General features: G+C 44.0%; 1 protein-coding gene across 1 annotated transcript in view; it reads right to left on the reverse strand.

Annotated features, from left to right (window-relative positions):
• The window catches only part of LOC109725258, a 31102-nt gene extending 5657 nt beyond the window's left edge, over window positions 1–25445 (reverse strand). Inside the window, exon 1 of the mRNA XM_020254366.1 lies at window positions 25356–25445. Coding sequence (XP_020109955.1) covers window positions 25356–25445 — 90 coding nt within the window. The remainder of the gene's footprint in view (window positions 1–25355) is intronic.

Raw genomic sequence — 27336 nt, forward strand, 5'->3', positions numbered from 1 at the left:
GGGAATCGACTGATTGTCGAGTGTGTAAGCTTCAGAAAGTCCGAAGGTGGTTATAATGCATAAAGTGCATTGAGGAAATGTCCGCGAGAGCCCTAGTGCAAAAACAGCATTGGGGCAGAAATGCTCTCGGGGACCGGTCCCTGGCAGGGAGGGACCGGTCCCATCGGGCTGGGCTGCCGGGGTCTCTGATGAGACCGGTCCCTGGCAGGCAGGGACCGGTTCCCGAACGTTTGCCTAGTGAGAATTAGCCGAAATTTGGCTAAGTCCCGAGAACCCAGCTCTCGGGAACCGGTCTCTCGGACAAGGACCGGTCTCCCGAGGACCGGTCTCTCGAGCAGGGACCGGTTCCCGAACGCGAAAACCCCTCTGCCTGATTATGCAGCTCTCAGGGACCGTTCTCCCCGAGCTGGGACCGGTCCCTCACTGCGAAAATAGCCCAGGGAGGGCTGTTTCAAGAGGTGAAAAGTTGAGGGGCTTATTTGCAAATTGGCTTATATGAGAGGCTAGGGGACCCTCTCTCCCTCTCAGTTGCTCTCTCTCCCTCTCTCACACCTTTTGCTCTCTCTCTCTCTAGAAAGGGAAGAGAAAGAAGAGAGAAAGGAAGGAGAAGGCTAAGAAGAAGAAGATGATCATCTTCTTCTCTCCCTCTTCAAGCTCCAAACCCTTTGATGGTGGGTTTTGTAAGCTAGGGTTTTAAAGTTTAGAAATGGTTCGAACGGAACCTATTGAAGCTAGGGAGATGGTTCGAGCTCGAAATCGAAGCTCGCACCGTGGATTTCTCCATTGTTGAGACCTAGGGCTCCGATTTGGGATTTTGGTAAATCTAGGGTTTTGATCTAATTTGAGTGGTCGCAAACCTAATTACTAGGTCTCTGAACGCGTCGGCGAAGACGGTTCGTTGATCCGTCAAGTAGGTGCGGAGTTATCGCCTAAGGAGACCCTCGGAGCATCGTTCTCGCTTAGAAGGCCAACGAGGCATCAAAACGTCGGCGAATCGCATTTGAAGACTCACGGCATCACCACGAGGTGGGGGAGTGCCATCCCGAAGCAGTCGGGCTACTTTCTATGTCTGAGTACTAATGTCGATCAATTACATATTGTAATATAGCATTATAGGGTGTTAAATGTAATTGTACATATCTTTGCATGCTAGTGATAGTTTGGGTTGTGGATACAATGAATGAGAACCTAGTATGCATGAGTGGAATACTATGAGATAGTTCGCCCTATATGTACGTCTATGTAAATAAGAACCTAGCGTATTGGAAACTAGTGTATCAAGAACTTGTCAAGAGAACGAGTGGCATCTAGTAAACAGTGAACCCAAAACGAGTGGCACCTAGTTGATATTGAACTTGAGAACCTTAGTGTAGTTGGGACACTAGGAGATTGAGCAGATGAACACCTGATTCAATAGTGACACCAATGCTAGTTGGTTAGGGTGTTTCCAGTTCATGAGATTGGATCGAGTTCACGTAGCCTGTCTGCATCTGTGGAGGTAGCTCCTCACAGGTAGTGCACTCCGAAGTTTGGCACGCGAGGGGGCCAGTGTAGTGCCCTTGGACCAGTGTAGTGTCCGCAGGCGGTCTCGGGGAAGGTGAATAGCTAGCCACCTCCCCTATGAGGCTTAGAGACGTCAGACTATGAGCGAACCCTGCGTTCGCCGAGAGATTGGGTAATTGGTTGAATGATTTAATTATTGAGCATGGTAGTTGATAGCCAGCCTTCTCACTATGGGTCTCATGCATGCATCATACTGGATTGAGGCATCGATAGATCATAGTTGCTCATTACTGTTAATGCTTTCAGTTTTACATATCTATCTATCTGCATATCTATCTGTGCCTGCTTAGACCTAGTGGGGAGATCGGCGGAGTCGGCGGCGGAACCCATTGGGAACTATTCGTAGTTCTCACTCCACCATGTTGCAGGTCCGAGTTCGAGCGCCCCCGGTGAGGACCGCGGCAAGGGCGTAGCGCCCTAGTGATATTAGTAGAGGTTTACTTCCCTTTATGCATTAGTTGCACCCTGTACTATTTTGAGAGTAGTTGGATGTATAGGGTGAGGTTTTGAGAGGTTTGTGTATTCTCTGTACAGTTTTGGAAGAATATAAAGGATGAAATAATTGTATAAAGTTAAATGAATTAATAGTTAAGTACATCTCTCTTTTACCACTTGTATACGTTACATGTGTTGCTTGCTCTTGGTTGAAGAGCACTGTTTGTGCTCTCGTGATTGTTGTGTGATTGTGTATGTATTCAAGTTGTTTCCTGGGAACTTGATGTACACAATCTAGTTGTTCCAGCCTTGGGCGGACAGTAGAGGTGCTGTCCGTTCAGCGGTCCGTTCGCCGCGCCCGAACCGTGCCAAATTAGTAGCGGCCTCGGGCGGGGGCGTGACAAGACCAGATTCGAGCGGCTCCAGGATCTATTGGAGCGGCAGATCGCGGCGGCAGCTGCGACGGCAAATGAAGGCGGTGGTCCGCCCGCACCCTCGACTCATATACATAGAGCGGCAGAGGGTGAGGGCATAGCGGCGGTTCCGGTAACGGCACGCCCACCGCCAGCGATTGTACCACAGGCGGCATCGGGATCGATGTCAACGTTCACAAGAACCAAAATCGGAACAATATTAGACTACTCAGTTGTGCCCTAAGTTATACACTTAGGGCACAACTGAGTAGTCTAATATTGTTCCGATTTTGGTTCTTGTGAACGTTAACATCGATTCGTATGAAATTTACCCTCTCGAGACAAAATAGAACAAGATAATTAGGTTTTACTCTTTGTTCGATTGAATAAGAAAAAGTATTCGTTGCAAAGTTATACTGTTAGGGCGCAACTAAGTAGTCTAATGTTGTTCCGGCATTGGTTATTGTGAACGTTGACATCGATTCATTCGAAATTTACACTCTTGGGGCATAATAGAACAATATAATTAGGTTTAACTGTTTGTTTGATTGAATGAGAAAAAGTACTCGTTGCAAAGTTATACTGCTATGGCGCAACTAAGTAGTCTAATGTTGTTCCGATTTTGGTTCTTGTGAACGTTGACATCGATTCGTTCGAAATTTACCCTCTCGAGGTAAACTAGAACAAGATAATTAGGTTTTACTCTTTGTTCGATAAAATGAGAAAAAGTACTCGTTGCAAAGTTATACTGTTAGGGCGCAACTGAGTAGTCTAATGTTGTTCTGGTTTTGGTTCTTGTGAACGTCGACGTCGATTCGTTCCAAATTTACATTCTCGGGGCATAATAAAAAGATTTTACTCTATGTTCGATAGAATGAGGAAAAGTACTCGTTGCAAAGTTATACTGTTAGGGCGCAACTGAGTAGTCTAATGTTGTTCTGGTTTTGGTTCTTGTGAACGTCGACGTCGATTCGTTCCAAATTTACATTCTCGGGGCATAATAAAAAGATTTTACTCTATGTTCGATAGAATGAGGAAAAGTACTCGTTGCAAAGTTATACTGTTAGGGCGCAACTGAGTAGTCTAATGTTGTTCTGGTTTTGGTTCTTGTGAACGTCGACGTCGATTCGTTCCAAATTTACATTCTCGGGGCATAATAAAAAGATTTTACTCTATGTTCGATAGAATGAGGAAAAGTACTCGTTGCAAAGTTATACTGTTAGGGCGCAACTGAGTAGTCTAATGTTGTTCTGGTTTTGGTTCTTGTGAACGTCGACGTCGATTCGTTCCAAATTTACATTCTCGGGGCATAATAAAAAGATTTTACTCTATGTTCGATAGAATGAGGAAAAGTACTCGTTGCAAAGTTATACTGTTAGGGCGCAACTGAGTAGTCTAATGTTGTTCTGGTTTTGGTTCTTGTGAACGTCGACGTCGATTCGTTCCAAATTTACATTCTCGGGGCATAATAAAAAGATTTTACTCTATGTTCGATAGAATGAGGAAAAGTACTCGTTGCAAAGTTATACTGTTAGGGCGCAACTGAGTAGTCTAATGTTGTTCTGGTTTTGGTTCTTGTGAACGTCGACGTCGATTCGTTCCAAATTTACATTCTCGGGGCATAATAAAAAGATTTTACTCTATGTTCGATAGAATGAGGAAAAGTACTCGTTGCAAAGTTATACTGTTAGGGCGCAACTGAGTAGTCTAATGTTGTTCTGGTTTTGGTTCTTGTGAACGTCGACGTCGATTCGTTCCAAATTTACATTCTCGGGGCATAATAAAAAGATTTTACTCTATGTTCGATAGAATGAGGAAAAGTACTCGTTGCAAAGTTATACTGTTAGGGCGCAACTGAGTAGTCTAATGTTGTTCTGGTTTTGGTTCTTGTGAACGTCGACGTCGATTCGTTCCAAATTTACATTCTCGGGGCATAATAAAAAGATTTTACTCTATGTTCGATAGAATGAGGAAAAGTACTCGTTGCAAAGTTATACTGTTAGGGCGCAACTGAGTAGTCTAATGTTGTTCTGGTTTTGGTTCTTGTGAACGTCGACGTCGATTCGTTCCAAATTTACATTCTCGGGGCATAATAAAAAGATTTTACTCTATGTTCGATAGAATGAGGAAAAGTACTCGTTGCAAAGTTATACTGTTAGGGCGCAACTGAGTAGTCTAATGTTGTTCTGGTTTTGGTTCTTGTGAACGTCGACGTCGATTCGTTCCAAATTTACATTCTCGGGGCATAATAAAAAGATTTTACTCTATGTTCGATAGAANTGCATGCTTCTTAGTAGTGTACTTACGAGTTGAACACCTAGACTAGGGTAGCATGAGGATTGGGTCTTATGGCATAGAATCCTATAGCGGCATAAAGAGCCGAACTTGGACATAGCCTAGTAGAGAGGCATTGAACTAGTGTAGTAGAGACACTAAACTTGAACGAGTGGCATGTCAACTATTAGAAAACTTACTACAATGATCGAACGAGTGGCATCGAGTCTAGTGTAGTAAACTTGACATGGACCTGGGGATAGTAGGAGTCCCAACATTGATCATATATTGTGACTGTGCAGCAGATGCACATTGACCCTAGTAGACAGGGTATCCTCTTGTGAGGATTGGATCATACTCACTAGTCTGTTTTTGCTTGTCGGTGGTCGCTCCACCGAGGCACGAGTCTCCGGAGTACTTCACTAGGGGCAGACGTAGTTGTCCCGCAGACGGTCTCGGTGTGCGAGTGCAGTTTCTCCTCACCTATGAGATTGAGAGTGAGTCGAGGGTTTAACCTTCGGGTTAACCAAGTGAATTGGGTAAGAAACATGAAATGCATAGTAGACTTGCATTATTACCTTGAGTAGACATAGTGTATGTTGTAGTTTACATTACTATGCACCCTTATATACTCATGACATGATACTAGCATGATAGTAGTTGTTGCATGCATTATTATCATTGGTGGCATGATAGAGTAGTTGCAGTTAATTTTTATATATCTATCTATCTCTCTATCTGTGCCAGCTTAGACCTATTGGGAAAACCGGTGGCGTCGGCGGCCGAACCCACTGGGAACTATATTTTTATAGTTCTCACCCCGTGTGGTTTTGGGGTACAGGTACACACAGAGGCGAGTCAAGCGAGGACCGCGGCAAGGGCATAGCGCCCTAAGTGAGTTTAGTTGGTAGCTTTTCCTTTATGCATTAGGGTACCCTCGTGTGCTAGATGATGTTTGGATAGATATGGGAGAGCTACTTGTATTTTGAGGAAAATATGTATTTACATTTTGGTAGATGGAAAATGTAATGCAATCAAATGATGTAACTATTGAATGAATGTAATAGTTAGACTATCTCTCTTTATACACTAGCATATTACTTGTGGTTCTTGCTCTTAGATGTATTGCACTTGTGTGCGCTATATTCGATCATGTATGTCACCTAAGCATTCCTGGGCGCTTACTTATACATGATCCGGTTGTTTAGCCTTGGGCGGGCAGGCGAGGTGCTGTCCGTTCGGCGTCTGTTCGACGCGCCCGAACCGGACCAAATTGGTAGCGGCATCGGGGCGTGACAAAAGCAGTCAAGTAAAAGTAGAATTAAAATGATCTACTAGATGTTGCATGTTGTTCATATCGCATATCGTGAGGCATGGCATGTATTTCAATTAAATATATATATCTGTTGTATATTGTTGAACTAACATGTTGCAGTGCCTCCTCGGACCTATCGGTCGAGCTTTTCCCTTGGGTGGCCGTACCCACTGGGAACAATGGAGTTTGTTCTCACCCCACGTTGTTTTGGGGTTTTCAGGTCGTTCGTGTGCGTCGCGGCGGCGCGAGGCGAGGGCGTAGCTCAGTAGATAGTGCCCCACCACAGAGACCGAGGTAGCAGTACCCTGAGACAGTCTAGCTTAGGGGTCTAGAAGACAAGAAAAGAAAATGTATCAAACTTGTAAACTCTGATGTAATAGTAAGATTGTAATTGGGAAGTAAAAATGTAAACTGAAACTGTGATGTATAACGTAATTGTGAAATGAATGCTTGTAATAGCAAGTAGATTATGTATTTGATACTTCCTTATGCAATCTGGATTGATATCCGTTCCTTGTTGGAACATTCGTTGATTGTTTGGATTGCGACGCCTTGGACGTACTGGGGAGACTCTGTCCGCGTACAGGGGAATTCCCGGTCCGTTCGGCGGTCTGTCGGCGGCGCCGCGACCCGGTCCAAATTGGCGGTTGGTCGCGGGGCGTGACACTGTTGGTGCTCCTCGTGATCGTGTGAACGTTGACATCGATTCGTCCATCTTTACACTCTTGGGGCTTAATAGAACAATATAATTAGGTTTTACACTTTGTTCGATTGAATGAGAAAAAGTACTCGTTGCAAAGTTATACTGTTATGGCGCAACTTAGTAGTCTAATGTTGTTCCTATTTTGGTTATTGTGAACGTTGACATCGATTCGTTCGAAATTTACCCTCTCGAAGCAAAATAGAACAAGATAATTAGGTTTTACTCTTTGTTCGATTGAATGAGAAAAAGTACTCGATGCAAAGTTATACTGCTAGGGCGCTGGGCGCAAGTGAGTAGTCTAATGTTGTTCCGGCTTTGGTTCTTGTGAACGTTGACATCGATTCATTCGAAATTTACACTCTCGGGGCATAATAGAACAATATAATTAGGTTTAACTGTTTGTTCGATTGAANTCATGAATTGATTCCTGGGTAAATTCTTATACATGATCAGTTGGTTAGCCTTGGGCGGACAGGGGAGGTCCTGTCCGTTCGGCGTCTGTTCGACGCGCCCGGACTGGGCCAAATTGGTAGCGGTCTCGGGGCGTGACAATATTACCGTCTTGATGTTTACTACACTTTAGTTTTGTGATTGTGTATTACTGTAGCACACTGAACTTTAGCATATTGCAATGTTCTAGTATAAGAATAGTATTTTGTGCTATTCTGGAAGTTTTGAGGGTTGTTGGCTGTGTGTCGGCCTATTTTTGGAGCTTATTAGGCGCGAGAACGGGTTCCTGACATCAAAACCTGCAAATTGCAGATTTCAGTGTTGAGTACCGATACTGGATTGAGGTACCGGAACCCAATTGAGTGCTAGTTTGGGCAATTCTCAGGTTCTGCCGAATCAAGTAGTGGGTACCAGTACTGGGCTGAGTACTGGTATTGCATCGAATGAGTACCAGAATGCAGTGAAAAATAGAATTTTCCAGCGTTCGGGGTTTACGGTACTGGACCCCTGGTACCGGAACAGATTGTCGAGTACCGGTACTCCAAACTGTGTACCGTTACTCAATGTTGTAGAACCTATTTCGTGTAGAGTGTGATTTCTGAGTTTTGGAGGGGCTTTTGGGGTATTGTTACAACTAGTATAACACACCCCACACCCCCTCTCATTTCCTCTTGTTGGTTGAGAGGTTGAGAGAAGCAGGAGGTAGGTTTTTTCTCTCCAACTTCTCTTGGGTTTCCTTTCCCAACCCTTTGATTCATAGGGTTTGATCTCTATTTCTTCCTCTCTACTTTGAATGCAAGCACCTTCACTTAGAGGGGAGCTCAGGATTGAGGAGATGAGCTTGTTGGAGAAGCAAACTTCAACCCTAGCACGTCATGGCTTGAGTTGGAGCTTAATTCGAGATTAGTATCCTTCTTGTTTTCCCTATTTAGGAGATTTGCAAGAGATCTTGGTGGAAAGCCTTTTGTAGAAACTAGGGTTTGTTTTAGGGCTTTTCTTTTGAAAACCTTTTGGATGGAATAATGAGTGTTGAACACTCTTGTAGGTTGGATTTGAAGATCCATCGGGTTGATTTGAGCCTTGGGCAAGTTTTGCTTGGTTAAAGGTAATTTTCACCTATTATCTTTTGGATTTTTGGTGAATTTCGTGGTGAGCTTTTTAGAAGCTCATAACCCTTTGAGAATTTTTCTTAGGGTGCTAGAAGTCTTGGAGATAACTTCGTCGAAGAAACGAACGAGGTTTCGGAAGCTTTTCGGTGGGTTTGACCTTACCAAAATGGATGAATTTTCTCTATGTCTTCTATATTGCTATAAGACATAAATTGATGCATATTTATGTTAGATATGACATGGTAGAATTTTTGAATGCATGATTGTAAGGTACTGAACTTCTTAAATTATAAAGTTACGGTGGGATGTAATATGCTGAAATTTTAATATAAAAATAAATATAAATAAAAATAGTGTGGGATACTATTTTATTGGACTTATAGACATACAATATAAGTCTGGAATGACCCGTGTTGAAATCAGAGCGAAAACAGAAGATTTAGAATTTTATGTGTGAAACGGGGCAGATAAATTAGCAGAAAATGCACAGTATCAGAAAATTCTGAAAACTGGAGGATAAGCCAGAATTATTTTTGTGAGGTTAGATTTAAAGTTTCATATCATTCTGACACCTGGAAGGTGAAAAATAAAATCCGATAGTGATCTGATAAAGATTACAGTTCGGTACGGCTTTCGGTGACCAAACGGGGTCGAAACTGAAAGATTAAAATTTCTTTCTTTAAGTTAAGCAAAACCGAACATGACTGTTAAATTTGAGCTCAAACGGATATTCAGAGGGCTCCGGCGAAAGATATCAGATTTCGAACTGCCTGAAGTGAATAGTGTATGCTACTATGGGGGTGTTGACTATAAGTAGAAGCTTCTAGTGACTTGGCTTCTTCTTACACAAGCCGAGCACCACCCCCACAAGCACACGTTCATGGTGGTAGTGAGAGAAATCCTCACTTTCTCTCTCTAAATAACTCTCTCATCTCTCTAGATCTTTCGCCCAAATTCGCGGCGTTGGCGGAAAACGAGCTTGCAAACGCGTTGGGAGCGACGGATCGAGCTTTCGTACGCCCGTTGGAGCAGCGTGCTTCCGTCTCAGCATTCACATTTTGGTAAACTTTTGGGATTTGGCTTAATCCTTAACCTTAAGTGTTCTAGTAGCCTCTAATGAGCATTCTTAGCATGTTGCTCCATTTAATTTGGATTATTTGGGGGTAATTGCATGTTAAGGCTCAAAAATAGGATTTTGCAATATGTGAGGGTTTGATCTAAATTGATCATGTATAAACCTAATTGCTAGGTTTTCTAACGCGTTGGCGAAGTTGGTTCGGCGATACGACGAGCGTACGCGAAGATATTAAAGAACGAAGCCGTTAGGGTACAGATTGCCGCAACTTGCGGCGAAAGCTTCCAAAAATCTTGGAAACGGAATCGTAGCTTCAGGACATCACCAAGAGGTGGGGGGTGTCATCCCGAAGCAACTGGGCTTCTCCCTATGTCTAAGTATTTCTATGTTGAACATACTACATATATAGTATCATGCATGTTAGGGTATTTAGATGTTACTTTTACTATTCTTGCATGCTCCCTTGTATTGCGGCATAGTAGGCTTGGCATGTGAACTTAGGGTGCATGAGAATGAGTTTGTGACATAGAACCCTAAAGAGATAAGTTAAACAATAACTTGATCTTGCATAGAGGATATATGACTAGTATAGTCGGGACAATTGCATTATGGCAAGTGACATGTGAACCAAGTACATACTTGACGAGTGGCATATGTATACCAAGTAAACAACTTAACGAGTGGCATTAGAACGTAGTGTTAAAAGAACACTTGTGCATGTTGGTCATAGTGACCGGGTACCTTCGTTGGAAAAGAATTTGATTATACTCACACAGTCTGTTCAGCGCTTGTGGCGGTCGCCCCGCACAAGTAGTGTGAGCTCCGGAGTCTTGGCACGTGAAACGATTGGGATAGCCTATGTGGGGTCCCAAGGGATAGCCTATGTGGGGTCCCGCAGACAATCCCTCGGGTGGTTCGAGTCCTCCTTCATAGACGGATTTGAGTTGTGAGTCGAGGGCGCGCCTTTGGGCCAGCCAGATGATTGGGTGATGAACTCAAGAGAATTATGCATATTGAGCATAGTAAGCATATTGAGCATGTTGAGCATGTTGGACATAGTAGAATTGCATGTATACTTGATAGAGTTATTATAGCATGTTAGAGATTACATGGCTATGTGATTTACTCTTGTTCTCCAGGCATAGTAGAATCTTGCAATTCCTTATATATGCATCAATTACAGTTACAAATATCTATCTATCTGCTTATGCCTGCTTAGACTTAGTGGGAAGATCGGCGGAGTCGGCGGCCGAACCCACTGGAAACTATATTTATATAGTTCTCACCCCACTTTGTTGCAGGGCCTAGCGAGAGAGCACCGGCAGAGGACCGTGGTAAGGGCATCGCGCCCTAGGTGTAGTTAGCAGCTTCCACTTGCATTAGTGTACCCTCGTGTACCCCGTGACATATGATGTACTTTGGGAGGTTGCTTGTGTATTTTGGAGATCATCATGAATGTTCATTTTAGAGATATAAATGTAATCAAGGATCTAAATGTTGAATGCCTTGTGGATGTAATAGATAGATGTATCTCTCCTTATTTCACTTGTATAGTATACTTGTGCCTTGCTCTTACTTGTTAGCACTTATGGTGCTCCGTGCTTTATCATGTATGTAATTGAATTTATTCCTGGGCAATTCTATGTACATGATCTTATTTTTGAGCCTTGGGCGGACAGGGGAGGTCCTGTCCGTCCGGCGTCTGTTCGACGCACCCGAACCGGACCGAATTGGTAGCGGTCTCGGGGTGTGACAATGATACACTCATGTTACATATAGAAGTTTTTATACTCTATGTAGTAGAGGCTTATAATGTAGATTGGTACACTAAATAGCATGATATTGTATTTCCTCTTATGCAACATTAGAATGCATGATAGAGATGAGTAAATAATGTCCTATGGGACCTTACATGATTAGTGAAATTATTGAATTCAACTTGCATGATAACTAATATACTTGTTTTAAACAAGGGCAAATATGACCTATTGCATAGTAGAGATAAATAGTGATGTTAAGCATGTTGCACTTAACTTAGTTGAACAACTAATTAGGCATTATGACATTGTACTTGACCTGTAGGTCGTTAGTTGCATTCCATGTTTTAGACATGACGAAAAAGATTTCTATGCTTTTGGGCAAATAAAAAAGGGCAATTGCTTATAATTGCTTAGTTGAATGAAAGTTACTTACATGATGACCATCATACTCCATGAAGTAGAGGCTTGTGTAGCAAGGCATGTGCATAACTTAAATCATGATCTAGTTGACATCCTCGTAGTTCATTGAATATGGCATTGGTAAATTGTTCACTTTACACTATATTGGAAACAGTATACTTATGAAACCACTGTGTTTTGGGTCTTGAATAAAATATAGAACCGTCCTTGATAGGATAAATGAAATGTAAACCAATACATGCTTTAGGCATGTCATGTATTGAAAGAGACATACCACTAAGTTACTTGAGAATGAAACTTGATATATATAATATAGTACCCGACCTATGAGTCGATGATTGTGATTCTTTTAAACATAATGATTATTAGGATATGTGGTCTTTAGACCTTATGCTAATGATCACGTTTGCTTGCCATTGTGCTCATGCGCATAAGCTTGTGAGTGTCGCTGCCTACAAGCCGGCTCTTCGGAGTTAGCCTTTGCGACGACAGATCACCCGTGCGGGATTGGGCACCAAAGTGGATTGCTATGGGGGAGGCATGATCATTCCTAGAGGAGGAATGTTGACTATCACGGGGCCATTAGACACGGCACAAGCCGGGACGTTACCATGTGTAAGTTACTCGTTAATTGGGTAAAGGTTAAGTAAACTTGACATAGTACATCACAATTAGTTGGTGCATATATAGTAGATGGACAACACCAATACTGGTACCCAGCACCCCAAATCTCAAACCCAAGAGCATCTGCTCTCGGTCACGTAATGGGGTTCCGGTACCCTACCCAGGTACTGGTATTTAGCACCCAAAAATCTAAATTTACGGATTTTGGTGCTAAGTACTCCTTCTCGCGTTCTCAGAACACGAGTAACAAGTCGGTACTCAATCAACGACTTTCAAAAATACAAGGAATAGCACAAAACACTATTCTAACACTGGAACCTTACAGTTTGCTAAAATTCAGTGTGTTACATTCTCCACTCCTAAAAGGAGTTTCGTTCGCGAAAATAGAAACCAACCACATCACAAATCCATCTGAAAAAGTGGAAGAAATGCTCTAGCAGCGCACAATCCAGTTCCCAAAAGTCTCGAGCATGCCAACTGTCACGCCTCGGGACCGGCGAAGGCCCTCCCGGTAGCGTGCCCAGACCCGCCATATGTCTACACATATAAGGCGTCTACAACAAAAGCGGAAGTAAAGCAGGAGGTAGAACAAATAAAAGAAGTGAAATAACTAGCAACTAATAATATCAGAGCAAGTAAGGTTCTACCATCTACACCAAAGTAAAGAAAATTAAAGCTAGTCAACCAAAGATAACCATAAGTAGTACAATAACCGTCGCTAGTACAAAAATGGTGGTCTCTATACATATACGGGTACAACTCTCAACCTCTCACAAAAAGAAAACACGAGAGGTGGACCACCTATCGAACGATCCCTCGGTAAGCGCGCTAGCCCGAGGTGATACCCTTTCCGCGATCCCTGGCCTCTCCCTGCGTGGAAGGCTCTGAAAAACATCGAGAAAAAGAGGGCGTGAGAACTATAATTTATAGTTCCCAGTGGGCAATTACTGACCTCAGCTCTATGCACCACTAGGCCCCAAAAGAAAAGGGTAAGTACAATAATAATAGCAATAATGACTGCGATGTAAAGGCATAATTAAAATGCTAAATTACTAAACTCAAGTATAAACGATGTCATGGTGATGTACATCTACGATATCATAATAGTATGTCCAATGGCAATAGCTAAGTGTCATTAACTTTTATCAATACATGATGCATAAGTTCTGTCATTGCAACCAAGTATGCTCTAATGCAAAAGGAGACTATCAAGTATACTACATGTCTCAACACTATGCTAAAAGCATATAAATGTAATTCAACTACTAAACCTATCTAGTAGTGATTAACCATTCTCAACACCGTGTCAATTTTCATTTCCAATTAAGGACCTACCAAAGGTAGTCCAGCTTGTGCTGCCTAAGTGTCTGTGGTAGCCCAACATCCCTGCTCTTGGAATGTGTCTGTCCCACTCGACCCCGTAGGCTTTTCAATACCGCACGAACGAACATAAGTCGCGTAGACTAACTCCGGAGTGCCGGCTTGTAGGGAGCGACCCTCACAAGCATGTGCGAATGAGCACAAATGGCAAGCAAGCATAGTCCAAGTCTCAAGTATCCAATCCTCATGTCTCTAACATGGTATGGTCACTAGCATCCCGAAGATCTAGTTTAAGTCACAATGTGAAGTTTCAACATTTGCTACGCCTAGTGCCCCTTGATGACACTTAGGCAATTTGATGTTCAACATGTATTCCAAATCCCTCAATGGCCCTATCCGCTAGGTTCTCACATGTCCCGAGCTCAATGCCGCTTGATGACATTAGCTCTCTAGTTCACATACCTTCTAAATGGCAATCTTGTCATCTTTCATGTCACAAGTAAACTCAAGTTTAAATGCATGAATCCGAACTCATTTATACTATAGAAGCATGAAACCAAGTCTCATAAAGAATGCTAAATGCAACCAAAGATCTCCCAAGCAACTCTCTACTACATAGAGGTCCAAAATTTCATCATACATAACATATGCATTTTAAGCATTCTAAAAATCATAATAAATACATTTAGTATGAACATGCATGCTTTTTCAATTTACGGAGCATATATAACCATATATGAGAATTCCTCATAGGTAGGCTAGGTCAAACCCACCGAACCGTCGCGTAGGGTCTCGATCCGCCGAACAAAGTTGTCCCCGAATCTCAAAATACCCTAAAAGTATTGAGCGACAAGATACACGGGCATTACGATCAACTATAAGATCAAACTTTAACAAATTTAGCAAAAAGGCTAAATCTCACCCAATGAGTGGAAAATCTCTCTCAAGCTCCAAAAGAGAGCAAAATTCCTTCCAATCCAAGCCCAAGGAAGGTTCTAAACCAACTAATTAAGCTCCAAAAGCCCTAGATTCAAAACGCCCAAAATAAGCCCTAAAACCTCATTCTAGGGTTTCATCTCAAAACCATCAATAAAAATCCAATCTAAAGGGAGAGGATAAGTGGATTACCTCATAGAAGCTTCAATCTAAGCTCTAAACTCTTGAAATCCCAAGATCTTCCCTCAACAATCCACCAAGACCAAGCTCCAAGCTTCACAAGGGTGGAAAAGCAAAGAAAAGGGAAAAGAAAAGGATCAACACTTAAATCCCAAGCTAAAAAGAGATCAAATCCAAAGGGGGTGAAGGGGAGAGGTGCCCTACCTTTCTTCCTGCAATGGTGAGCTCAAAGGAGGGCCCTAGAGGCGTGGGTGCTGATATAAGAGACCCACAAACGCAAAAACACCCCTGCAGTTCAAACTGCTCAAATTCTGCCGCCTTGTACCGGTACACGGGCCCTTGTACCGGTACAAGGTCCACGAAATCCAAACCCGAAGCTCGGGATGCTGGGCTCTGCGGCTCTGTACCGGTACAAGCTCCGATGGCTGTACCGGTACAACCATCAACCTTGTACCGATACAAGCACAGCCTTGTACCGGTACAAGCCTGCCAGAACTCAATCCGAGAGTCAGCCAAATCCCGTTTTTTCGGATTTTGGTGCAAGGCTTCGTACCGCAAATTTCGGGACACGTGCCATAGGTCGGAACACAGTCAACGACCCACCAGAAAATCTGGAAAAGCCCAGAACACGGCCAATCACTCGAACCTCGCAATTTGCAAAGGCCTAGTGTGTTACACCAACATTGCTCCAAGGCATCTTTGCATAGGAAAACCCACGATTCCGAAGGTTTAGCACATCGCAAGCCAAGTCTTCCACAATTGTTTCTCGAACTCAAATCCTCATAGTAAGAAGTTCCACCTCTTATCTGTGCTCATCCAACAAGTTCTTTAGTTGCTTCACATAAAGTCAATCGCCTCCGAGAGGGCTAAATTTCATTTCCCGCTTTTCTCAAGTATGTCGAGAGCGAAGATTAGCTTTCCTCTACACTGCTCTTATGAACAGAAATTGATCATTCATCCTTTTAAGGAGGATTCAAACAGTATCATCCACTAGAGGAATCCAAGGGTTATACCCGGTACACATCTCTCCAAATTCAATTGGTGTTCCCAGAATGATTATCACATAACAAAAGGAGGCGACGTGGAATTTTCAATCGTTGACCAAAACTCCTACGATGATCCTCCATAATCCAAGGGTCAAATACATTAAGAAATTGCACAATTTGGTGCAATTCCATCCCACGGTCAAGCATGGTGAATAGGTAGACTGTAGTGTACCGAGCCCTCGATGCGCAAAAATCGAACTTTAGTCAAATTGACCAAAGTATGGTATTGGATGCTTTAGTGAGGTCCGTTCAGTGTTCCAAGTGATCGGAATGACTTATAAGGGTGTAAGGGACCATGTAATATACCGAAAATTCGGAAAATAAATATCGAACTTTAGTCAAATTGACCAAAGTGCGAGGACGGAACACTTCGGAAAGTCCGAAGGTGTTAAAATGATTAAAAGTGAGTTGTGGAAGGTTTTCGAGAGCTAAAGAATCAAATTCTGCAAAACTGCAGATTTTGAGCTCTCGGGGACCGGTCCCTGGTGGGAGAGACCGGTCCCCGAACGCGTATGAAATGAGACAGCCGAAAAATCGGCTAAGTCCTGGAAGATCAGCTCTCGGGAACCGGTCTGTGCCTGAGAGACCGGTCCCCCAGAGACCGGTCCCATCAGAGAGAAACCGGTCGCATCGCGCTCAGCGGCTCTGGCTGCGCAGGGTGGACGTTCGGGAACCGGTCCCTACTCGGGGAGACCGGTCTCTGCCTGCGAAAACTGCCCAGTCCAGGCAGTGCACAGAGGTAAAAGTTAGGTTTTAAGCTGCAATTTTATCAACCGAAGTAGGCTAATATGAGGGCAAATGAGATATTTCTCGGTCATTTCCTCATCCTATCACACTCTCTCTCTCCCTCTCTCTCTACGAAAGCAAAGGAGAAGAAGATAGAAAGGAAGAAAGTGAGGAAAAGAAGGAAATAGAAGGTGAAAAGAAGAATCAAGTAGTCAAAGCTTACCTCTTTTCGCTTCCTCCTTGGAGCAACTTGGGAAGCTTGAGGTACAGCTTTGATCCAGTATAGTAAAACCCTAGAATTGAGTTTTTGATGACCTAGCAGTAGTTTAATGGAATTTTTAAAGAGTTTTGAAGCTTTCTTTTTGCTTCTAAAGAGATCAATAATCTAGGTTTTGCCTATAGAGGTGAGCTTTGGACCACCTCTCATGGTGAAATCCAAAACTAGGGTTTGGAGTGAGCTATGGATGTTCTAGTGGACCTATTTATGAGTGTTAAAATGAAGCTATTTTTGTCAATTACCGCAATGAGATCAAACCTGGGTTTGACATGAGTATTGGAGGCTATGGGCCATGGGGCTTTTGCTCCATAGGGTTTCTAAGTGCAATTGACGCTCTCTTAAACAACGCTAATGGGGCGTATTTCGCGACCTGCGATTGGTGGCGCTCGGATTAACTTACGAAAAGCGATGAACAAGTTATGGGCAAATGGGCCTAATAAGGGTTCGTTTGCGCAGTAAAGAACGAAGGATCTAAAAATCCTGAGAATAATCGTCGGATACCTAAAGAACCTACAAGTGGGTGGTGCTTTCCAAAATCATTGAATCTCTCTATGCCTAATGTGTCATTCTTGACATCTGTTCTATATATTGTTTGCATGCATTTTAGTGGTAAAGTAATGATGAAATGTGATGATGTGTATGAATTGTGAGCACAACTTGCATAATGAGATGGTTGGCAATTAATAATGGCAAACAACCCTAGATTATGCATGAGAAGAAAATGTGAGCACCCAAAGGAGCAAAAGAACAGATGTGCACAATGCATAGCATCGTTGCAATTTGAAAACGTAAAGTAAAGTGACACTAGAGTTAGTGTGAGCCAAATGAACAAAGTGATGTAAAGAATGAGGAAAAGACAATATTAAAGTTAAAGTAAAGTGGGGCAAGAAGAACGAAAAGTAAAGAATTATGATTGCTAGAGTTAGCAAAAGTAAAAGAAATGCCAAAAGATCCATGATTTCTAGAGTGGCAACAGTAAAAGTGACGTAATTAACTAGAGTTAGTGTACAAGTCCGAGATTGAACATACAGTCCTTGAGTTAACGATTCGATCATGCTGCTATGAGTTCCGTGCTTCGGGGCGGTCCCGCTTCCCCTCGGCGATGCGCATTCGGAGTTATGCATAGCCGGGTTGGAGTAGACCCGTAAGGACGGTCCTAGCTGTGAGTTCCTGGCAATGATGGACCTTTAATGTGAAGCAAGTCAATGTGGGCGAAACCCGGTTACCTTAGAGATTAAAGAACAAAGAGCAAAGAAAAAGTGTACAGAAGCAAAGAACAAGAGAAGTGAAAGAATAAAGAATTTGTCATATGCTGCATATTTAATGTGAGCATATTCTTGTTTTGTTCAGGCAATTATCACCCTGTTATAGATTGGTTTACTATATCTACTTATCCTTTCTATTATGCCTGAGTTCGTCTAGGGGAAAGTCGGTGATTTGGGCCGAACACTGGTAGACTTTGTTAATACGTCTCAACCCCACTATTTTCCACAGGAGCCGGGACCGAGCGAGCCGGCGAGCGACCGCGGTAAAGGTATCGCACCGTAGTCAGAGGCCACCGGAGTTGGGTTACATTTTGTTAGTAGACACCCTTTTATCATCTTTTGTACTTGATGATTAGTGAAGTAAAGAAAGAATGTAAAGCTTATTTTGAGGAAAAAGTGATGTAAGAAAGAAATGATGTAATGAATGTAAGAATTCGATAAATTACTAGATGAATGTAATGTATATGATCAAAAATGAATCATAGTACAAGTGAATGTTTAGTTTCCTTTTTCTTTCACTAATGGCTATTGCTTACCCTCGTGTAAGCCGTTTGTGTATGTTTCCGCTAGTGCATTTCTTGTTTGAATTTGTACATGTGATGAGCCTTGGGCGGACAGGGGAAACTCTGTCCGTTCGGCGTCTGTTTGACGTGCTCGGGTCGGGCCAAATTGGCATCGGGCCCGGGGCGTGACAGACCAAAAAGGATCTTGGAGAGCAAGATTTGAGATTTTTGAATTTTTTTGTATTGGAAGTGCTCTCGGGGTCCGAACCCTGCATGTAGGGTTTGAACCTCGTACACGGGAAAACGTGCACATCAGCAAATGGGTCGTTTGTGTGAGGGGCTAAGTGCATTGTGCAAGTGGAAGTGTATATAAATGGGTTTTATCCCATTTCCTCTCATTTCCCTTCACTTCACCAACAAAAGAGAAGAGCTTCTCTCTCTAAACCCCTCTCTCTCTCTCTTAGGGTTGCTCCCATGGTGGAGTTTTGGTGGAGAGGAGCTTGCTTAGTGATGAAGCAACCTCTTGTACAACAAGCTTGGCTTGGGAGAGAGCTTTGATTTGAGGTAGGCTTTAAGAGATTTAAGGGTTTATGGTTAGGTTTTGTTTAAATCCCTTAGAAATGTGATAAATTGGAACCCTAGGTGATTCTAATCTATGCTATTGCATGAATCATGAAGAGATTTGAATATTGTGCAAATATTGGGATTATAGGGTTTCAAAAGAGGGTTTCTGATCATGATGGGTTTTGGTCTTAATTGATCCCTTAATTCCACAATTGAAGGTAAAGCTGACGCGGTGGATCGCTTAGATTGAGGTTTTGTTGAGCTTTCGATGGTCAATTTGAAGAAATTGCCATTTCGGCTTCGTTTGCCGCAGTCGGGAGAAATCGATGATGATAAATTGCGCAGCTTGGATTTCCCGCTTCGTGGCGTCGACACGAGGTGGGGGGTGCTATCCGAAATAGCCGGATTTCATTCTATATCTAAGTTCTACATTTTGATCATATAGCATCATGGCGGGACGGACCGGTCCCCGTACGCGTAAAAGCAGGCAGACTGTAAGGAAGTGAATTCTCTAAATGCGAGGATTGTACTCCATCCAGGATCGACTAATTGTCGAGAGTATACCCTTTGTGGGAGTTGGGAATGTCCAAAGCACAAAAAGTGCCTTGGAGTTGAGTTCGCGAGAGCAAATGAGGCAAATGGCATCATTGGGCTGATGTTGCTCTCGGGGACCGGTCTCTGCAGGTGAGAGACCGGTTCCCCTGGCTGGATGTAGCGGGGTTGCGTGATGCAACCGGTCCCTGGCAGGGAGGGACCGGTTCCCGAACGTGGTCCCAGCGAGAGATGCCAAAAAATTGGCTAAGTCCTGAAAATCAAGCTCTCGGGGACCGGTCTCTCAGGTGAGGACCGGTCTCCCGAGGACCGGTCTCCCGGGGAGAGACCGGTTCCCGAACGCGTGCGCCCGAGGGAAGCTCTCGGGGACCGGTCCCAAGTCGGGGAGACCGGTCCCTCCGCGCGAAAACTGCCCAGTAAGGGCAGTGCACAGGGGTGAAAGTTGAGGGGCTTTTATGCAAAATGGCCTTTATTTGAGTGGGCTGAGCCCTCTCTCTCCCTCACACTCTCTCATTTCACTCTCTCTCACTCTCATTTCTCTCTTGCTCTCTCTCTCTCTAGAAAGGAAAGAAGGAGAAGAAGAACAAGAAGGAGAGGAAGGAAAAGAAGAGGAAGATAAGGAAGGAGAAGAAGAAGGAGATCAAGAGAAAGGCTTTGAGCACCTCCATCTCCCTCTCCTCTTCCCATTGGTGTAGCTCTTGAGGTAAGCTACTAAACCCTAGCTTTGTAAACTTAGGGTTTTTGGGTTTTATACCTTGGAATGGGTCAAATGGACCCTAAGCTAGCTTCTAAATAGATCAATCCCAAGAATCTAGGGATTTATTGGGTGGTTTGCTATAGGTGCAAACCTAGGGCTCCAAAAATGGGGTTTTTGTAAAAGTATGAGATTGATCTCATTTGAAGCCTTGGAAACCCTATTGATAGATACCAAAACGCGGGGGCGAAGTCGATTTCGGCATTCGGCGAACCGACGTGAAGTTCTCGGCAAAATCGGGCCGGGATAGTTTGGATTTGGGCGAGGAAGGCTAAAGCCTCTTCGTGAAGCTCGCCGAGAAGAATTTCCAAAGCCTCTACATCGATAAAAAGGTGGGGGGTGTCATCCGAAACTTTCGAACTCCTTTCTATGTCTTAGATTGCATTTAATCTCATCTCTTCATGTTGCATTGTAGGATTGCATAGCAGCTCCATTCCTTATGCTTTCTAATGGATGACCTAGTGTACTTGGAACGCTTGGTAACTAGATAGGTGAGGATTGGGTCGGAACGTGGATCCTATAATGCTAGAGATAGAGATGAACCCGATGGGGGTATTGATGACATAGAAAGTAGTGTTATTGTCAAAGAACAAACGAGTGGCATCCAAATATTGAATGATAACGAGTGGCATTAATGTAGTGTAAATAACACTAGAGGTCGATGGACCTAGGGATAGGTGGATCCCTTAGAAAATGCCTTGTGAACAATGAATTTAGAAAACTAAATAGCATTGCATGAATGTCGGGAACCGATGATTCCGCGATAGTCGTTGACCCTTGTGTAGGGCGTCCTCACTTGGAGAGGATTCGATTGGGTTATTGACTCTAGTTGTAGAGCCTCCTCACTTGGAGAGGATTGGATTGGGTGTTGACCCTAGTTACAGTGTATCCTCACTTGGAGAGGATAGATCTAGCTCACAGTCTGCGTTTAGGGTGGTATAGCCATCCAATCCCAACATGGAGGGGATTGTCGTCGAGTACTCCGGAGTGTCGCGCGACTAGGACCACTTGGAGGTCCGGACCACATGGAGGTCCGCAGACGGTCCCGGGCTTGGGTGCACTTGGAGCTCCCTCCCCACTTTGGGATTTGAAGGTGAGTCATGGGCGAGCCCTAGGGCCTCGCCACAGATTGGGTAAATGAAAAAGGTTAAAGGTTTATAAATGTCAGTGAACATTACTATTCGAACATGGATCGAATTTGTTAGCATGGTAGCAAACCTTTATTATATGATGCATGCATTCATATTCATGATTATGGGCATAGTAGCATAGTTTTCCTACTACTGCATTTACAGCTTTCAGATACATATCTATCTATCTATCTATTTGTTGTTACTTGTGCCCACTTGGACCTAGTGGGGAGATCGGCAGAGTCGGCGGCCGAGCCCACTGGGTATGGAAGATAGTTCTCACCCCACTCTAATTCCAGTGGTAGGTTCAGGGCTGCAGAGAGAGGACCGCGGCAAGGGCGTCGCGCCCGACCAGTGAGACCGTGGTAGTATAGTAGCTTTCCTTTTCGCATTAGTCACCTATGTATTGAGAGAGATTCATGTAGGTGAGATCGGAGAGCTATGTATTTTGAGGATCAAATGTATTCATTTTGGAAAATGATGTAAAGGTAAAGAATGTAACTATTGTAATAGTTAGTAAAGTACTCTCTTTATTTCACTCGTATATCTTGTGGATTACTTGCTCTTCTTGTTGTTGGCACTGTTTGTGCCCTCGTTGAATGTGTATATTTAGAGTTTAAAGTCCTGGGTAAATTCTTATACACATTCCTGTGGTTGAGCCTTGGGCGGGCAGGGGAGGTGCTGTCCGTTCGGCGGTCTGTCGCCGCGGCCGAATCGCGCCAAATTGGTAGNCCCTCGTTGAATGTGTATATTTAGAGTTTAAAGTCCTGGGTAAATTCTTATACACATTCCTGTGGTTGAGCCTTGGGCGGGCAGGGGAGGTGCTGTCCGTTCGGCGGTCTGTCGCCGCGGCCGAATCGCGCCAAATTGGTAGTGGTTTCGGGGCGGGGCGTGACACAAACAGCCTCTGCTCGCAAAGGCTGCTCTCGGGGACCGGTCCCTCTAGGGACAGACCGGTCCCCGAGCGCGAAAATTGCCCAGGCAGACTGGGTCATATTGGAAGAGTGGAGGGGTTTATTAGCAATTGTTACATGAGTTGAGGGGTATAGAGGGGAATGAGCTCTCTCTCTCGCCCCCTCATTTCTCTCCCAACACTCAACCCTAGCTCTTCCTTTCTCTCTCTAAACTCCTTTCTCTCTCTCTAGAAGGTGAAGGAGGAGATTTTGGTGGAGGAGCAAGCAAGGAGGAGGGCTAGCATCATCTTCTTCTTCCTCTCCTCCATTAGAGCAAGTTTCTTGAGGTAAGCTTTGAGAGCTTTCATGGTAGATCCCTCTAGATGGATTTTTATCTTCTAGAATTGGTTTTGTTGGAACCCTAGCTTGCCAAATAGAAGGTTTATACTTGAATCTAGGATTTGAGATGGGATTTTTGCAAGTTGCAAACCTAGGGTTCCAAATTGGGGTTTTTGGAAATAGAGGGTTTTGATCTAAATTGATCATGTGTTAACCTAATTACTAGGTATCTAAACGCATTGGAAAGGTCGGTTCGTCGATTCATCGAGCCGGTGCAAAGATATTGCCGAAACAAGCGTTTGAGGCTTCGTATTGACTCGTAGAGTTGAAGCGACGACCGGGGATCGCGAAGTCGAGTACCTAGCCTCGCTACGTTATCAAGAGGTAGGGGGTGTCATCCTCCTCCCTATGTCTAAGTACTTATATGTTGATCATATTCCATATGTGTATATCATGCATATTACGGTGTTTAGATGTTGCATTTACTATTCTTGCATGCTCCTTATAGTGTGGCATAGTAGGCTTGACACGTGAACATAGGGTGCATGAGAATGAGCTATTGTGACATAGAACCCTATAGAGATAAGTTAAATGATAACTTGATCTTGCATCGATGATATATGACTAGTATAGTCAAGACATTGCATTATGACGAGTGGCATGTGAACCAAGTAAACAACTTGACGAGTGGCAATAGAATTTAGTGTTAAAGGAACACTAGTGACATGATGGAATTAGGGGATAGGTGAGTCTCCCCATTTGACACTGTCACGCCCCGAGCCCGCTACCACTTTGGTCCGGTTCAGGCGCGTCAAACAGACGCCGAATGGACAGAACCTCCCCTGTCCGCCCAAGGCTCAAGCGACTAGATCGTGTACAACAAGTTCCAAGAAATACACTTGAATACATACACGATCAAACAACAAAAGCAAGAGCACAGACAGTGCTAAACAAATCAAGAACAAGCATCACGAGTAACGAACATACAAGTGAATAGAAGAAAGAGATACTACACTAATACATTTATTTAACCACTTTAAAACATTTGATTACATTTAACTTCCAAAATGCAAACATAAGCCTTACATTACATTCATCCCAAAATACCTCACATCCTATACATCATCTACTCTCAAGCATATGTACAAGGTAGCTCTAATGCAATAGGAAGGTATACTACCAACGCTAGGGCGCTAAGCCCTTACCATGATCCTCAGCTGGCGCACCCGAACTCAGACCTGCAACAAAGTGGGGTGAGAACTATTGTCCATAGTTCCCAGTGGGTTCGGCCGCCGACTCCGTCGATCTCCCCACTAGGTCTAAGCAGGCATAGGCAGATAGATATATAGATAGATAAACGGGAAAGTGATAATAATAAGAAGTAACAATAAGTAAAGGTGAAAGTACCCTACCATGCCTCAATTCAATATCATGCATGCATGCAACTCATAGTAAAAGAACTAGCTACTATGCTACTATGTTCAACAATAAAGTTCATTAAACTGTTTACCCAATTGCTTGGCCAACCCACGGGTTTGCCTCAAACTCTCATCTCAAAGTCTCAAAGGGGGAGGAGACTTTAAACGGTCTACCCACCGAGACCGCCTGCGGACAAGTACGTTAGTCCAACCTGTGACAAACCTCCAGAGTGCACGGCTTGTGTGGAGTGACCACGACAAGCGCAACAGGCTACACAGCACGATCCAATCCTCAAACTAGAGATGATACCGTACCGACTAGGGTTATATTCATCAAATCCAACATATGTTCAATACTCAACCTCCTAGTGCTTCAACTACACTAAGGTACTCGTATGCCACTCGTTATAAGTTTACATTGACTAGCTGCCACTCGTTATAGTTCAATGTTTTCATACGCTAGCTATATTCTACTAGGTTTTTTTTTCATCCACATAAGCACAACCACTTGGTTATCATTTGCCTAGATTCTAATCCATCACGTATCATCTCATATAGGGTTCAGTTATACAAACTAACATCATGCATACTAGATTCAAGTGTTATATCAACCAAGCTACATTAACACTAGCATGCAAATATGGTTACAAGTATCTAAATACCCTATATGTATTATGCTCAATATGCAACATAGTCAACAATAAACTTAGACATAGGGAGCAGCTCAACTGCTTTGGGATGGTCACCACCCACCTTTTGATAGTGCCGCAAGGTTAGGAAACTCGACTTTGCGATCCTTGGTCGCCGCCTTGACTCTTCGGGTCAATACGAACCTACGAGCACTTGTTTCGGCGATACCTCCGTACTCGCTCGACGAATCGATGAACCGTCTTCGCCAACGCGTTTAGAGACCTAGAAATTAGGTTTACGACCAATTAAAAGAGATCAAAACGCATTAACTATCAAAAACTCATTTTGATGCCCTAGGTTACAATCAATGGGGAAAACCATGATTCAAGCCCCAGATTCATGCTAGAATCATCCTCCTAGCATCAATAGGTCTCAACAAAAAAATCTCCAAGCTATAAAAACCCAAACCCAAAAAGATACCATTGTAGGGTTTAGAGCTTACCTCCAAAAGCTTCTCCAAACTTGAGGAAGAAGATGAAGAAGGTGATGCTCTTCTTCTTTGTCTCCTTCTCCTTCTACTCCTTCTCCTTCTTCTCTAGTTTCTTTTCTTTCTAGAGGGAGAGAGGGAAAGAAAATGTGAGTGTGGGAGAGGGGAAATGGGAAAAGAGAGAGAGGAAATACCATATAATTGCTGAAACACCCTTCAACTTTGCTATAATTGCTGAAACACCCTTCAACTTTGCTTATATCACCCAGCCCAACCTGGGCCATTTCGGCTACGAGGACCGGTCCCTCTGAGGGAGGACCGGTCCCCGAGAGCAATTCCCAATATCATGCGTACGAGAACCGGTCCCCTCCCTGAGGGACCGGTCCCCGAGAGCATTTCTGGGCAGCAAGCTTACGGGAACTGGTCCCCTCCCAGAGGGACCGGTCCCCGAGAGCTGGAAATCTGCATTTATGCAGATTTTTGCACAGTTTCTCTCGCGGGTCCTTCTTAATGCACTTTTTGCATTTTTGATGTTTTCAGACTTTCCGAAACACCCCAACTCGACAACTAGTTGACTTTAAACGTAGTCTAACTCTCGAATTTCGAGAATTCACTTCCTTACAGACATCTTGCATGAGATCGGTGTGACAGTGTTGACCCTAGAGACAGGATATCCTCAGTGGACGAGGATTCGATCATACTCACATAGTCTGTTCAGCGCTTGTGGCGGTCGCTCCGCACAAGTAGTGCTGTCACGCCCCGAGACCGCTACCAATTTGGTCCGGTCCGGGCGCGTCGAACAGACGCCGAACGGACAGGACCTCCCCCGTCCGCCCAAGGCTAACCAACTGATCATGTATAAGAATTTACCCAAGAATCAATTCATGAATACACGATCACGAGTGGCACCACCAGTGCCAACCAACACAAGAGCAAGATACAAGTATGAGACATACAAGTAAATAAAGAGAGAAGGTTCTATCTATTACATTCATTCAACTTAATACATTTAATTCCACCTTTCACATTCTTCCAAAACATGTATACAAGCACTCTCAAACCTCACCCTATACAACATCTACTCTCAACATAAATACAGGGTAGAGCTACTGCAAAATGGGTGGATAGCTAATGCAACTAGGGCGCTAAGCCCTTACCATGAGCCTAGCGCTCGCCGGGGACACCCGAGCTCGAACCTGAAAAGAGTGGGGTGAGAATTTTCTTCCATAGTTCCCAGTGGGTTCGGCCGCCAACTCCGCCGGTCTTCCCACTAGGTCCAAGTGGGCACAGGTAGATAAACAGATAGATAGATATGGAAAGCTGTAATAACAGAATAGCAAAGCTACGCTACCGTGCCCGAATCATATATATAAAGATGCATGCACAATGAAATGGATAATCAACTAGCTCTTCATATGTCCAAGAAGTAAGGTTGTTTACTTGTTTATTAATCTCGTGGCTCATTCAAGGATCCGCCTACTACTCACATAGCCGTCTCGATACTACGAATCCGAGACTGTCTGCAGGACCCCACATAGGCCATCCCTCGGGACCCCAAATAGGCCATCCCTATCCCACGGGACCCCAAATAGGCCATCCCTCATGACTGACTCCGGAGCGCACAACTTGTGTGGAGCGACCACCACAAGTCGGGAACAGACAATGAGTAGGATCCAATTCTCTCACCTCAAGGGTATCCTGTTGTAACGCACTGGACCTTGCAAATTGCAGGGTTCGAGTGATTGATTGTGTCCTGAGCTTTTCCAGACCTTCTGGTGGGTCGTTGACAGTGTTTCGACCTATGGTTCGAGTCCCGAGAATTGAGGTTTTAAGCTTGGCACCAAAACCCGAAAAGTCGGATTTTTGGTCAGCTCTCGGGTAGGCATCAGCAGACCGCGTACCGGTACGGGGTTGCTTGCTGTACCGGTACGGGGTTGATGGCTGTACCGGTACGAGCTCGCGTATCGGTACACAGAGCACTTCTCAGCGAACCCGAGGCTCGGGTTTGGCATTTTCGTGGGTTGTGTACCGGTACGCGGGCCCCTGTACCGGTACGCAGTGCAATTTCTGAGCAGTTCGAACTGCAGGGGTGTTTTTGCGATTGTGGCTACTCTATATAACACCCATGCCCCTTGGACCTCTCCTTGAGCTTGGAACAGCAGACGAAGAGGTAGG

Source organism: Ananas comosus, linkage group 19 (genome assembly GCF_001540865.1).
Source record: "Ananas comosus cultivar F153 linkage group 19, ASM154086v1, whole genome shotgun sequence".
NCBI classification, from domain to species: domain Eukaryota; kingdom Viridiplantae; phylum Streptophyta; class Magnoliopsida; order Poales; family Bromeliaceae; genus Ananas; species Ananas comosus.